The sequence below is a fragment of the Botryllus schlosseri genome, chromosome 2 (genome assembly GCF_051294905.1).
Source record: "Botryllus schlosseri isolate E-star chromosome 2, Bs_hap1, whole genome shotgun sequence".
NCBI classification, from domain to species: domain Eukaryota; kingdom Metazoa; phylum Chordata; class Ascidiacea; order Stolidobranchia; family Styelidae; genus Botryllus; species Botryllus schlosseri.
Genome location: NC_137237.1, coordinates 29,658,856 through 29,675,201, shown reverse-complemented (window position 1 = coordinate 29,675,201; position 16,346 = coordinate 29,658,856). Strand labels below are relative to the sequence as shown.

The window sequence follows — 16,346 nt, the reverse complement described above, 5'->3', positions numbered from 1 at the left end:
AATCAGTGAACGGTGTCGAAATATCGATGTTATTGCGCGGACTCAGAGTCATTGCAATGTGGCTTATTGGTATGACATTGTTATCGGGTGACATTCGATCTACATCAAAACTACCGGCTATGATAATGTCTGTGGATCGATGTTTGTATACCAACACATTGCATGCAATGTCACACACCTCCATTTGCGCGTATACTGGTGTGGGCAAACAAGCGCGACGTATGTCTGGATGGTATTTTTTTCGTGGAAATACAGGTGTAACATGTTTACTTTGAATATTGTTCATTGGTTTATCGATTCAGAGCTGATATCCGGATCCGGTTACATACTTTATCATTTCCGATTTCAAACTGAATGTCGAGACATACATTGACCAATAAAGACACAATATAGCAAACATGACGGAGGAAAACTCGACCAGGAATTGTTATCGCGATGGGTGACATAAATCCAACCGTTTTCCGAACACCGTTATCCACATACCAACCGTCGTCGAGGAGGTGTTTTATTCAGACATTTTGACTCTGGAAAATCCAAAGCACGAACCCGGACATCGCAGAACTATCGCAGCCTATTGTCCAATTTTCCAAAGCGTGCATTTCGGTGTACAACAGCTCATTGTTATTGTATGTGAGTAACCAATGATTTTGATGGGATGCATCAGAGCAAGTGAATATTTGATTAGACAAATGTATCGGAGTCGTTGTTGATGTATATTTTGTCACTGCCCGTTGTAACAATATACAAAAATATCAAATTGTCCGGTGTGGTTGACAGTTTTCATAACGAAAATGGTATTGTTTCCCAGGGAAAAAATTATTTCCAAGTGAAAACGGTATTGGTACTCAGGCAAATGATAGTTTTCCAGACGAAAAGGGTTTGTTACCCAGGAGAAATGATTAGTTACTCTATAGGTAAAAGTATTTTTCCAAGTGAAAATGTATTGTTACACTGGGTAAACGCCGGATCTCCAAAAGAAAATGATATTTTTACTCGGGTAAACGACGACCACCAAGTCAAAATGGTGTGTTGCTCAGGGAAAAAGGTTTGTTAACCAGAGAAAAAATATATTTCCAAGTGAAAAAGGTTTGTTATCCAGAGAAAAAATATATTTCCAAGTGAAAAAGGTTTGTTACCCAGAGAAAAAATATATTTCCAAGTGAAAAAGGTTTGTTACCAAGAGAAAAAATATATTTCCAAGTGAAAAAGGTTTGTTACCCAGAGAAAAATATATTTCCAAGTAAAAAAAAGGTTTGTTAGCCGAGGAAAAAAATATTTACAAGTGAAAATGGTTTCTTAATCTGGGTAAACGTCAGATCTCCAAAGGAAAATAATATGTTTAGTCAGGTAAACGATGGACTGGCAAGTGAAAGTGGTAATTTTACATAGGTAAACGTCGTGGGTTCAGTGTCGTTGGTCTTGTTAAATGTTATTGCTTGACGTTGGTATACTATTACGAGTGTGAAAAGGCTATGTACGTCTTGTGCAGAGTATCGCGACAGTGAACATATTTTTGGTGTGATGAAACAAGATCGTTGTTTACATGTTAATGCATTTCGATTACCGAGTAGCTGTACAACAGAGAGGAGTCTACAGTTAGCTCGTGCTGTATGCCCCGACGAAAACCACAAGACCACATGTAAATCTATTAGCACAACTCGATGATGTTGATATAGTGTTACTTGAATTAATTATTACCTATTTACATACCATAAAAATAAAAATTCATGTCGTAGTAAGTAAGTTTCTTGAACTCGTGCTTGATGAAAACGAATGGTGACAAGTATGCGTTTGTGTTTGAGTGAAAAAGAATTATTTAGAGTAGTGACAGTTTGTGACCAATGAATGCAAATCGATCATGATATTACAATATACGCTTTCGTCGACATAACGACTTGGTGTAGAAATACTTTCGCGTTTTTTGAATAACTGGATTCTCGAGACTTGTTACTTGTACGATGTACCGTTGGTGTGCAAACTATAACGATCATTTTGTATGATAGTATGTTTTACTAGTGAGGACAACCATATGATGACTCACCACTTTTCGTTAGCAAAGTAGATTGATTTGTGTGTAAGATGTAAGCACCGTAACAAGAAACATACGCACTCTGTTGTTGGAGTAGCTGATTTATTGCTATGACATGGACATATCCTGAAGCCTTGGTTTGTTGTCTTACGAAAGATGACGCGACCTCGGTGTCGTAAATTGTGTTTACTAAACTCGGGTGGATACCACAATTGTGCTGGGCTTACACACGGTATTCACATACTGTACACATACAAACTTTTGTGTAAACAACTCTGATGTTTCTGTTCGTATTAGTTCTGTGTTGAACTATTTGATTATTAAGATACATGAACATCCATTGAGACAATAAAGTTCTTAAGGTATCGAAACATTTTGAAAGCAACACCAATCATTGTATAGGTTAGTAGCATGGGAATATTTTCGTGTAACATGAATATATTTCATATGGCTTTGGTAAGAAATGAGTTATGCAGGATAATCATACACAACCTACAAAAGTAAACTTGTTGCGTTTGATTGTATACTTTGTATCGAAGTCTTAGTGATGTTGAAAGACGGTTGTGTTTACATTTGCATTAAGCGGAGTAACTCAAGTAATAAATTTTACTCGTTTAAAAATACCGAACAAGGGATAACAGTATCAATATGAGCGGTAATTATTTTTCGTGATATACAACCAATCTTCCAAGCATAACTTTTCCAAAAATCGTCGTGTCATAGTCGGCTATTACGAATTCGAAACAAATGTACTTCGATTATCACGTCAAAAGGGGTTGAGATCAACGCAGTATTTCGGAGGTGAATGTGTATCGTTTGGTATGTTCAGCAATCACTAAATGACAAAAAATATCGAACTGTGCATACAACTCGGTTAGGTAAACGATACAGTTACAAATCGGATGTAAGCTTGATTTTCAGATGACAGCATGATGATGCAAAGCTCAACCACTCCATTGTGTTTATTGCAAAGTATTTGACACAGACAAAATATTGAACGACGGCCCACCACTTGGGTTCATTACAAGGTGAGTGAAAATTGTTTTCTGTTGGCCAGGTATGATTTGCATTTAGAAAAAACGATCTACGCCGATTAAGTGACGCTGTTTAATATCCGATGAGTGAGTGAAATTTCCTTATGGTTTGATTTAGCAAGTTAATTATCGGTGATTCAATCAGATACAAGTAATATCTTTTACGGGGTGAGTATTGTGACAACATAAACGTTGACGAATGACCATGTGGGGAAATTTCCGATTTCTTTGGTCGTGAGCGTTCTACAAATATTTCTGGCGTACATTTAGCAAGCAACCTACAATATTCTTTTGTTATGGTAATGACTTTCGCAAGTTTGGTTTTATGATTACAATTACTTATTCAAATGATAATTTATGATCACTAACAACAATAGTAACACATTTTGTAGATTTCAGTGTAGCGCCTATTGCGACTTTGTTAATGCTATCAGTTTTGTGTATTACTCAAGTCTAGTAGAATAGGATGTATCCAGTAAAGATACTCCAAATTGTTTTTGTGTTGATCAAAGTCTTGAAGTGTAAATCTGTAGACTTCACAACGCCTTAGAGAGTGTGAACGGAATTATGTATTGATCGCCCGCTTCAAACGGTACTCGATACCCAAAGTTATATTTTCACACTCTGTAAGTTGTGTATGTTTCAATGCGCTGTCACAAATCCCGACAATAAATCGTATCAATTGCTGGATTCAATAGTAACGACGTGTCATTGTAATATACTGACTCTACACTTAGTCGTTTCAATTATCCGTTGTGAATCGGGATGATAAAGTATTTTGTATCGGATGTTGAATACTGGAATAATTACATCTTTAGCGCTGTTTATCGCAAACGATAGATTTTAATAATTGTACTGATTGTTGAATGTAAGAATTCCGATATTGTCGTTTCATCTTTAGTCTTGGTTACTGGAAATATTTTCTGATATCCGCGATACGCAGAGTGATTTTTACCAAGGTGGAGTAATTTTCCTATCAAGAACATTTCAGACACACATAGTTTTACAGCTTAATATGTTAATAACATTGGTACTGAAAAGTTTGTTGCTGTCATAACATTTACCACAACGCCGGGTCTAATTAACGCAAATAATTTAATAATCAAGTCATGATCAACTATTACGTATGTCAAATCAATGTGTCAATCCTTATGTTCACAGCATGATAACTTTCAATGTAACACCGGCGTTTGATCGTAAGAAATGAATTCTTAACTACATTGGTCAGACATTCAAATATCATATACTCAAAACATATGTTAATCCCAAGTCACCGACACCGAGAAGTAATTACTTTTGTCTTACAAAATATACCGCATAGTAATTTCTTTGTCTTGCAGAATATACCGCGTAGTAATTCCTCCATCTTACAGAATAGTAACGACTTTTCAAGTTGAATAAAAAAAAGATGTGTAGGGATATGAATACAACCGAACTTGTTATGGATTTTAGGTTTTAGTGATTGTATGGACTCGTGTATGTTTGGCTGTTTTTCGTACAGATACTGTTTGAGTTGGTCGGGTAACGGATTTACTTGACAGTGTTTTCGTGGTTGACTCTTTGAATATCGTAAGATGGTAAGATGTCAAGACGTAATACTATTTCCGTACACTCAATTACAACAAAACATAACCCGCATTCAAATAATCCGTAAGCTACAAGTGGATTTAAAACTTGATGCTGTTTTGTGGTTAACTCAAGTCAGTAGTCATGTTTGTATTGATTTCGGGAATGCTCATGACGAGTTGGTCGGGTAAATTAGGTAATGTGGTAGTAACTATGATCTTACCGAGTTGCTGACATTCAAATATCTTTTACGCTGTAATATACGGATTTAATTGTGATAAATTATTTCTCAGTTATTGTTCAGACATTCAAATCTCGTATACTCAAAATATAATATGTCCAAGTCAAAACGTATATGCACCGATTAGTAAATACTTTGTCTTCAGAATAGTAACAACCTTTACAATCGAATAAAAAAAGACCGAGCATACGAATACAACCAGGATGAATTAATTCAAATTCATGAGTTGCAGTGATATAATCAAGTAGTCATGTTTGTCAATCCTATTTCAATGCACACTACGCCAAAGTCGAAATAATCGGTTTCGGATTAGGATTTTACAATTATTTCACACCTTTTTGAATAAGCGTCAACTTCACAGAGGATTAGGGTTGGGTCAGAAATAAGTGAAAATTTGTCGGTATTCGAATCACCGGCAACGCCGGCTCTGTGGTAAACTAATTACTAAAGTAACACCATGCGACTGATTACTAGATTTAGCAAACTATTTCACACTGACTGGTCTAGTGTAATAATCGATAGTAGCACACGACTGCACGGAAACAATTCAGCGCGCAGGTCATTCGAATTATAGGTCACACGCACTGCTTAATCCTCTTGCAAGCCACGTTTCCGTTTGTGCGGTTATTGTTGGTGACTCGTACATATTCAACACCGCGCGAGAGATGCCTATACTCGAAAGTAGGCTACGAATCACCGCCACGCCCATAAGAAACAATGGCACATCACCAGAGATCCCGTAAGAATACATGACAGACACATTATCGTTGTTAGCATGTCGCCGCACGTATACCTAAAAACATTAGCATGCCACCCCCGGTTTTCACGTTAGCATGCCGCCGCCGCCTATACCCGAAAGTACGAATCATCACCGCATCCATAAGAATAACGATATACACATTAACAAAGATTAATTCACATGACTATTTACTTGATACATATTCAACACCGGTCGAGAGATGCATATACCCGAAAGTACGAATCACCGCCACACCCATAAGAACACATGGTGAATCACCAACACAACCTATACGCGAAAGCACGACATGTGAAAGTACGACGTGCGAGAGATGCCAATACCCGAAAGGGTAATTCACGGCCGCACCCATAAGAACACATGGCACATCACCACAGATCCCGTAAGAATACATGACACATCACCAGAGATACCATAAGAAACAATGGCACATCACCAGAGATCCCATAAGAACCAATCGCACATCACCAGAGACCGCGTAAGAAACAATGACACATAACCAGAGATCCCATAAGAACCAATGGCACATCACCAGAGATCCCTTAAGAAACAATGGCACATCACCAGAGATCCCGTGAAAATACATGGCACATCATGAGCGATAGGTGGTCTGAAAGGGTACCATCACCAACACGAGTTTTCATGGCACATCACCGATGCAGCCTATACCCGAAAGGGTACCATCACCAGAGATCCCATAAGAACACATGGCACATCACGAGCGGAAGGGGGGTCAAAAGGGTACCATCACCAACACGAGTTTCCAGGCACATCACCAGCGCGCCCATAAGAAACCCATAGCCGTCACGACCGATCATACTAACTACTGATGCTATCCCGCAACATTCGGAAAATTTTCAACCCCTCCTATTTTTCTGTTGGCTGCGCGCCGGGGTGGATACATATATTTACGGAGGTGCGTTTACGGTTACCAGTTCACCGCTGCGTTAATTTTATTGTGTGCTGATCAATTCCGGGGATCGTAACAATCACCAATACTAAGCAAAGTCTTGCAAAATTTTATTGGAGGTAGCACTTTAAAGGGTGGATATGGATATGGAGATTTTAGGTGAGGAATGAAGGCTCGGAATAAATCGGAAGTGGGGACTTAGGATAACAAGGTTAGAAACCACTGCTCTAGCAGGCCCGTAACTGCACTTGGTCAGCCCGCCCAACACGCTGATTATTGGCGCCCCATAGGGTGATAAACCAAACGAAGCCCTCCAGACACCTCATTGCGTGTACGTTATCACAACGATACTGTCCTTGAAATCGGTGGTAAGGGAGCAGGCGTTGTCTAGTCACGCGAAGCGCGAATAAAATCAAATTCATGGCTGAATTCAGTCAATAAAATTGGTATTGCATATATTATTGTCAAATTATCAATTGGTGTCTTTAAAAATTTGGTGCCCGTAATTAATACTTAAACATCTGCTGGCGGGCTCGTTGTTATCAATTCATTCGTTGTGTGTTGTTTTACCGTAACATTTCGTCTGCTATACAGTCAAAAGATTTCGAAATGGCTCAACCGTATCAGACCTAAAGAACTTCTTTCGTGCTACGCACCCGACTCGCAGTAGCATTTCTTCACGGGCCGCATAATTTTTCTTCACGAGTGGCATTTGTAATGTGGAGCTCAAATTGCCAGGAATGTATAATTGCAAACGTAGAAATTAGCCCATTGAGAGTAGAGAAACTGAAGCAAAATAACTTAAATCAACATGGTATTGCAATCTCCTTCATTTAATCCACTATTTGTGCTTGCTTAAAAAAAATTCTAAAAGGAGTAGTGGGCTTACACAACTGCTGGGTTGCCAGACATGATGCAATTTTTATGTCAGGCCACAAGATCGCCTTCCGTGAAACTGGTTTTGATTTCATAGAACTGGATCATTTATACTCCCAATATAATCGATGACTTCGCCGATAATTCTTTCTTGGACTCTCCAGACGTTTTCAGTAAGGGTTATGCATGAAATGAAACGCACGTACTGAACATCGAACATCAAATCGCAGATCAGTCACTACTCCACAGGAAACTTATATATCGATATACGCTAGACCAGTTATATTAAACTCAATATATATTCAATTTAAATCGCTGGCCGGATTCAGAGCTTTTGGACGCTTGCGGGTCGGACCAGTCAAATTATGCCTTCAAATTAATAACAATAACTTATTTGTTTATCACTGCACTATCAAAGCTTTGCATGATATGTAGCAGGGATGACCATACCTGCTCCATGCTCGGGCCATATATTACAAAACCAAGGCCTATCACAGATTTTGTATAGGCAGCGCGCGCTCATGGAGTTTTGAGAGCGATTGCTACCAACTCTACTCCATACTTCCGATTAAACAGAAACAAATTGCGCGGCTCGCAACGTTTTAAAAGGCGTGATAAAACCTTTACATTGCATTTACCTCTTGCATTAGATTTACTGCTACTTACCATTGTAGTTATGATGAGGTGAAGACGACATCGGTGTATAGTAGATACTTGCAGTTGCATTTAAAACAAAAACCAATTTTTAAAAGCCATGGCGTCACGAATTTTCAAGTGTGACGTCATAGTGGATGGACATTGACAATTGAAAATATAGGGTAAATATAGCTCCTTTGACGAAATATCTGCACTAATAATGTTGAACCGACTATTTTGAGGGTTCCAACCATCCAATATCGATATACGTCGTCAATATCGGAAGGTTATTGTTAAGGCTCATACAATATGTTTTTTCGGAAGTATTTACACAATTATGGCATAATTTTACAACTAGAAAAAAACAAACAATTTTTTTAAAAGCCTTTATTTAAAACACTGTTTAAAACATGTTTTAAACAAAGTGTTTTAAAACACCGTTTGTTTTAAATGTAGCCCTATTTGCAGTTTACTGTAACGATTGCGTACACAACAGTAGCGCATTGAATAGAACGCTAATAGAATGGATTACGATAAAGTTATAGGCCCACCGATCGAGAGCACGACTCACACGAACTGCATGACTATCGACTATCAAGTATCCACGTAGATCTCTGGCTTGACGCCAATACGATATACCAATGTCTGAGTTCAATACGCTCAGCGCAGTAAAAACAAAATCAAATCTTACACTGCAGTATCGACACATGTGATAAGTAGGACACAAATTTTGGGCTTCCCCCAACTGGTAACTATTAGGAAATACTCTGGTGACTATAAGCAACCTGATATAGTCTGTTTTCAGAACAAACTCTGTCACAATGCGGTAGGCCTACTTGCGTGAGTGTTGCGATCCTGCTGAATAAGTGAATATATGAGTGAAAAAGTAAGATCAATATAGTTCGACAGGTACACTTTTATTGAGATATAGAATACGAAAACAAACGAAACGACGAAAACAAAATTCTTCCGTTATTGTATTTGAGCTTAATTATGACGAAAATAAAATTCCTCCTTTAATATATTCGAGCTTGATTGCAACTGGACCACGCTTTACATCACGGCGCGGGCAGTGAGGGCAGTTAAAATGACAGCAAGCATTCTGCTGACGTAGGAAGTTGCTGCTCCGTTGCACGCATCTGAAACAATTGTGTAGTGAAGGCAACTGGACTTTGGAGTATGCGGGCATAGTAATGTTATGCATTCCCGACATTGATTAATTGCATTCTATTGGTATTGGAAGCTCAAGTATTAGAATAGCGACGCGTGATACATACTTTTAGAAATTACTTTAGCTATCGTTTTAGCTGTGGCAAAACGGAAATCATACCAACCACAATCACTAACTTTGTTACGGGAGTGATTCAAGTCATCACCGTGTGTGTTTATTAGCAAAGGCAATTCTAAATCAAGGCTGAAGTTGGAGCAGCAGTGAAAGCACAAAAAGAACTTGATGTCGAATCTATTTTGCAAACATACGCATCTTTTTTTCTGATTTGCATTTTGATCTCTAACATTTCGCTATCATTCGTGTATATCGTTCAAGCGTTCGCTATTACGGTATGGATAATACAGATACAGAGCTCGCTGCTTTTAGGGAAATTCTTTCTTCAGTTGATAGAACATTCTTCCCACATATACCTACTAGAAATAAATGAGGCAATGTTATAATGTATCAGCGATCACAACGATCAGCGTAGCCATGATGTAAATTGTGGATGAAGCAATTGTTTCAAATGACTGAGTACTAGGGCTCTTCAAAAAGGACTTTTTTTCTCAAATCGTACTGGCTACTTGATAAAATTGTCAGGATACCTAATTTAAGCCTACAAACCAACTTTGATTCAATTCCAACCAGTAGCCGCATTGCTACAGGAGAAGAAAGTTTCTATTTATTATATCACAACGATGAGCGTAGCCAGGATGTAAATTGTGGCTGGAGCAATTGTTTTAGATAACTGAGTACGTATGTCCGTTGTGACGTAGTGAAATCGAATGGAGTCAGAATGCCCAAGTAGAACTCCTGCAGAGGCATTCGCGTCTAACCGAAGAGATAACGCATTGGTAGAGCGTCTGGCGTGTCGATCTGCACCGGCTCCAAATACGTTTGGTAGGACCAAAAATATGTTTATCAAACTGGTATCAACGGCTTCCCCGCTGAGTTATCGGCAGCTCAGGAGTGCATGGAGTTTGAAATGGTTGCGTTTACTCGATAACCTTAAAGTTACTTGGCATCTCCATAGCGGTGGTTCAGAGGTAAACAAACTTCGTCACTTTTGGTCTACGCCTTTTACCGCAACCGTCACTAATAAAATGACGTTCGTTAAGTTTATACCGTCACGCAGCTACTAATGTGCGAACTCGACATGGCACTTCTACAGGAATTCGTATTGCATATTGTAAAATAACGAAGTATACACTACATGCATAATGTCGCCTAGTTGCGTCACTTACACTATGATTTCAACTAAAATAAAATCGGTGGTGAATTATCTAATATTCTAATACCTGTAGAGCAGACGCACGTTTCGATCTTAAGTCCCAAATTCACTTCCGTACACGCGTTGCTAGTAGCGGCAGCTCCTGTGACCGTAGGCACGTTGCACGACCTTACGGCGACGCCTGAAAGTTAAGGATTTTCAATAACATAACCCTTGAATTCTATGCTTTCACCCGATCTAGCTAAACAGTTTGGATGCAAAAAAATGTAAAACAGTGAATTCATTAGCAGTATCGACTTCTTACCGCTCGTTGTTATCTTGGCACATTGGGTTACAGAACTTGAACAGTCTGTTAACTGGTAGTTTAACGACCCTCCAACGTAACATTTGATTCCAAACGCTGTAAGTATAATGATTCCTGAGTCGAAAGTGCCAAACATATAGATTGACAAATAGTAGTTAACACGCAATGCCAAGTGGGTATTCTCTACAACGACCAGCTCGGCTGCGTATGGTTGTGTACAACATACGGTGATAATTCTGGGCCCTGGCATTTAGCGATCTTTTTGGCAGCGAGCTTCACGTGATGTCGCATCTTGGCAATACCTTCATATATCTAGGTGTGTCCTGTCAGGGAAATGGTCAACTCCTAGATGCCGATGATGACATTAAATATTTCTGCACCGAAATGCTCTATTTTATGTTGATTACCGATACAATTTTGGGTCATCATCGATTTTGGTTTAAAATTAAGTTGCGTGAATTTTTTTTTCTACAATTTGTTAATTTTTCTGGATCGTTTGAATTTTTGGAACGTGCTTCGCGGTCCTAGAAAATTGTGTCGCGTACCCCTAAAGGACCGTGGACCTCAGTTTGATGAATGCAAGTCTATACCTCTATTTTATCAAACAGCGTCAATTTCATAACCATAATCTGAAACAGTCAAATTTCCAAGCATATCTTCCGACCTGTGTGAGTGAGGCAGCACATTCGTAATATTCCAGTCGGTGACGGTAGCTCTCAACTATATGCTGTTTGAACCGATTCAGAATTCTGTATTGAATCCCAAACAGCCGATTTATACGATAAAGACCACTAACACTGCATGCTCTCTAAATATTGCAATTTACAAGTAATGCGAAAGCAGGGACTTATTCTTAAGCCGCTTGTGAAGCAGCGTTAACAAACTCACCCGACCCCACGCATATCCATAGCACGCATGCTGCAAGCAAAATGACCTTCATTTTGATGTCAAAGTGTCAAGAATACAAAAACTCGATTTCTGCAAATGCAAGAAGTAGAATATGTTTGGCGCGGAGTACTTTTCCAGATTCAAGACAGCACTTTGTAAGCCCCCTAACACATATATATTAAACCCAACATTAACAATTATATCACAATTATACCATAGGCCTACATTTGGTGGGATTCGTGTTTGGTCACTCGAGTCAGGATTTGACTCGAGTCACTACCCTAAAATGTCTTGAGTGGACTCGGACTTGAAAATATCAAATGAATCGCAATTAAGAGACGAATTTTCGATTCAATTTTCAAGTCAATGAATGTTCCGGTTTCGCAAAACCAATTAGTCCTGAATTAACTGGATTGGATTGCATTTCCGTTTACGTTTTCGATATGGGATAGTTCCATCAGCAGCGCCATTACAGACAAAACAGCTTCTGCATACGCTTGCATGGGCACTGCGCTTTCGATATGATGTGGCCTTCCATCGACGTTTTTTTGACCCCCAACAATGCCAATGCGGCCGTAAACCAAACTTTACGCTGATTGGTCGAGAGACAATGGCCATGGATACGGCGCAGCAGCGGAGGACGCTGCATTTACCTAAGCCTAGCTGACACTACCATGTATTCCTATAGCCGCGTGGACTGTATAAAAACGACAAGATTATAGATAAATGTTTATTTCTTCATCAATAACAGAATTATTAGGAAAGGAAATAAAATATTTAGAAACATATACTAAAATATTTTGCCGAAATACTGCTCTGGTTATAAATGCAGTGCCTCCAATGGCAATGAACTGGGGAAGAACATATATTTCCATTCATTTTCTCCCAACGCAAAGGACAGGAAGACTTGATAATGCAGAGAAAGATGGAAGGACTTCCAGCCCACTTCCTTAAGCTTCATTTGCTCAAAAAAGCCCTACTTGATCACCTCTAGTCGTTACACTAACACTGTTGCCCTACCTCGCCCAGACTTTGCTTCATTGATCATTTGCTACCATCGTTTAATTTTTCTCCTATTTTTTTTAACTACTGTAACCTTTTTTTACAGCCAGACTGTTTAGAGTCAAGTGTACCTGTTTGATGCTGGTGTGATCAGACTAGATGACCTTCACGGTCTTATCGATCATTCCTATCTAATACCGAATACTGTGCAAGCATATTTTCTGTACCACCATCACTGCTGTGTGTTATGTATTTTGATTGGATGAAAATAAAGACTCTCTCTCTCTCTCTCATCGCCGACCTCACTGCAGTTGCAGTGACTTAAAAAGCCCAGAAATCACAGTGAGCCGAGCTATAAGTCGGCAGCAAAAGACCCGATGAATCGCGAGCGAGTGCATAAGAGAGTGGAAAGAATGTCAAAGACAAGAAGAAATGCATTGATCAGTTCAAATACTGTTATGACGTGGGGTACAAAGCCTTACAGGCTGAAAGCACCACCGTTGTGTACAATGATAATAATATTAATAATAATAATAATTTGCTCCTACCGCTTTTGCAAGGAAGATTTTGCTGCAAGTGCATTATAGATACACCAAAACAGTTCAGAAAATCAAGTTTAAAGAGAGGTCTGATTCCCAGTCGCAATCTCCGTGGTGAAGCAGAAGATACGCGCATTGCAAAAAGGCGGACCCTGAACTCCATTCCGTGTCAACTTTCTCCCTCCAATGTTGTGGATGCTGCACATGCAAATCCTACATTGTCATCTGGTGATCCTGATCTAGAATCCCCATCGTGTAGCCTTGAAATGGAATCTTCAACGCCAACACATGAATCTTATGGTTAGAAGCCAACAAAGTTAGTCATATGCAGATTAGCTACCTTGCCCACAGAACATCAGAACAGAGATAATGAGCAGAATGGGGTAAATACATAGGGCTCTTCGACTCACAAGTAGCAATTTTGGTAGGGTTTGGGACTGCTTTGAGGGGAACAAGTCATGCAGCAGGTACTCCATATCCACCATCTCTTTTCAAGGACAATAGAGCATGAACAGGGATTCAATATTGTGGGGGTTATCGCACGAAGAAAGGGCTATTCAAGACTACTTGAACATCACTCATGCGAATGTAGCAAAGATTAGTCTTGTTTTTTTTTTTCATGTTGATATCTGAGTGGTTCACCTGATAGAGTGATTCTAGCTGGGCAGACCTCATCTGCAGTTCGTGTGCTTAAGGTAAGGTGCCCCTGGAAATATCGTAACAACATAGTCGACGAGCTCATGAAATTTGAACTGGGGAAAAATTCACAGAAAGGGAGTTTTTATTTGACTGCTGCTAGATAATTACAAGTAAATCACTCTTATTGGCATCAAATTCAGGCCAAATGTATGCCACAAATAGGCCTGCCTTCTTACTCTGCATTCCCAAGCCTTCCTGTCCTTTGCGTTGGAAGGAAATGAGTGGAAAGATCTGTTCTTACCCAGTTCGTTGCCATTGGTGGCACTGCATTTATAAACACAGCAGTATTTCGGCAATATATTTTAGTATATGTTACTAAATATTTTATTTACTTTCCTAATAATTCTGTTATTGATGAAGAAATAAACATTAACTGTAATCTTGTGGTTTTTATACAGTCTACACGGCCATAGGAATACATCTTAGTGCCAACTAGGCTTAGGTAAATGCAGAGTCCTCCGTTACTGCGCTGTATCCATGGCCATTGTCTCCCGACCAATCAGCGTAAAGTTTGGTTTACGGCCGTATTGGCATTGTTGGGGATCAAAAAACGTCGAGCGCAGTGCCCATGCAAGCGTATGCAGAAGCTGTTTTGTCTGTAATGGCGCTGCTGATGGAACTATCCCATATCGAAAACGTAAACGGAAATGCAATCCAATCCAGTTAATTCAGGACTAATTGGTTTTGCGAAACTAATTGGTTTACGGCCGTATATTATGGTTGGGCAAAATCGAGTACCTAAGTGATTCGATCCTGAATCACGCATCATGCTTCGAGTCGAGTACCACTCATTATGACGTCATAACAGTATATAATATGACACATGTCAAATATGTACCTTTTATGCCACCACAAAGAATATAATGCCCGTTATCCATCACATTGAAGATACACATTGTCTGTTGCGATACGGCCAATCATGGTTGCAAGGCTACCACAGTGGAAAATAGTATCATAAATTTAATTCTCGTTGGTAAATGAACTTCGAGTGGCGAAGAGCGAATAACTTCAGTACTCGAAAAAATCGTTTTTTGCTACTCGACTCGAATCATTAAAATTAATATCGATTCAGATTCGAGTACCCGAATCATTGTGCCCAGCCCTAGCCAATACTCGTCGTTAGCTCTTCCAGGGATGCGGTTTGGACAATCATGTGCACTGATCTGGCGGCATGCTGGGACGTATCGTACGATACGTAAGGCTACATACCACCAAATGGCAATCTGGTAGTTGGCACTTGAACGTTTAATATAACTATAAGCGCTACCGTATTAGAAGTAAGCCCTTGTGGAAAAATTCATGAGAATAACTTTTCCAAGCAAACATGGTGTAGCACACCAATTTAATATACGCACGAGCCGCATCTACATACAGACCTACTACACAACTGCTGGATCGCCAGGCAGGGCGGTATTGTCGTGTCTCGCCACACGAGTCAATGCCGTTGAAACTGGTTTCGATTTTCGATCATCGGATCATTTATATCGACAATGGTAACTGCAATAGATCTTCTTCCGGGACCCTTACCACGTTTCCAATAGCGGTTCTGCAGGAAATGACGTCTTCCCACTTACCTAACTGCTGACATCATGCATCATAAAACAGATATGAAGACAATCAGGCACTACTCGACAGAAACCAAATCTTCATGTAGGCAAGAACAGTCATGTCAAACTCAATTCAAACTCAATTTAGGTCATTGCCTGGATTCACAGGAACGGGCTTCTGAGTTTGACAGTCAAATGATGCCGGATGGTACTTTGTTTTTCAGTTTCATGCTTCCTCATTCACGCTTTGCATGATATACAACAGGAGTGGCCAGGCTTGCTTCACGCTCGAGCCGCATATCACAAAGGCGAGGCCAGTATCCAGAGAAACGTCTCAAACTCAAGCCATGCACCATTGTTGCGGGTGAAAAGCTCACGTGAGCTCGATTCCAGAGTAGAATTGCAAAGTTCGAAACCTGTACAGTGCCACCTTGCCCAAAATGTTACAACTGTTACGTAAACCATAAGGAAAGAAACAACACGAAAACAATACGCATACTGATAAGTGATACAATGCATCAATTGGGAATCTGGTTGAACCTCTCTAGCAAAATGGCAAAACGCGTGTGCATTCAGACATGGGCAGGCCTGTTTATTTTTGGATATTGGGTTTTATTTTTGGAGATTCTCCAAAAATAAGATTTGAAAACATCCAAAAATAAGATTTTTTTGGATGATGTTTTTTCAAGTTTTTTAGTGAAATGCAGTGCAGTGTAAATACTGTTGAAACAACCAGGAAACTCACAAACACACACAAAAGCAGCATGCGTGTGCGGGAGGGGGTCTCCTTGGTTGACTAGACACCATATCAAACTCCTCGGGGTTATAAACGATTAAAGTCCGGCCTGTGCACCTCCGCGGCAGTAGTGGATCCAAC

At 39.6% G+C, this 16,346-nt stretch overlaps 1 protein-coding gene and 1 long non-coding RNA gene across 2 annotated transcripts in view; one reads left to right on the top strand and one right to left on the bottom strand.

Annotated features, from left to right (window-relative positions):
• The window catches only part of LOC145457855 (uncharacterized), a 383,081-nt gene that overhangs the window by 216,524 nt on the left and 150,211 nt on the right, over nt 1-16,346 (top strand). The window lies entirely within an intron of this gene.
• LOC145434398 (uncharacterized) lies at nt 8,946-11,816 on the bottom strand. Its single transcript, XM_080311751.1, has 4 exons — nt 11,683-11,816; nt 10,795-10,890; nt 10,558-10,671; nt 8,946-9,188 (listed from the first exon to the last, which is right to left on the bottom strand). The coding sequence occupies exons 1-4, from the start codon at nt 11,732-11,734 to the stop codon at nt 9,103-9,105; spliced, it is 348 nt and encodes a 115-aa protein (XP_080167877.1). The 5' UTR covers nt 11,735-11,816; the 3' UTR covers nt 8,946-9,102.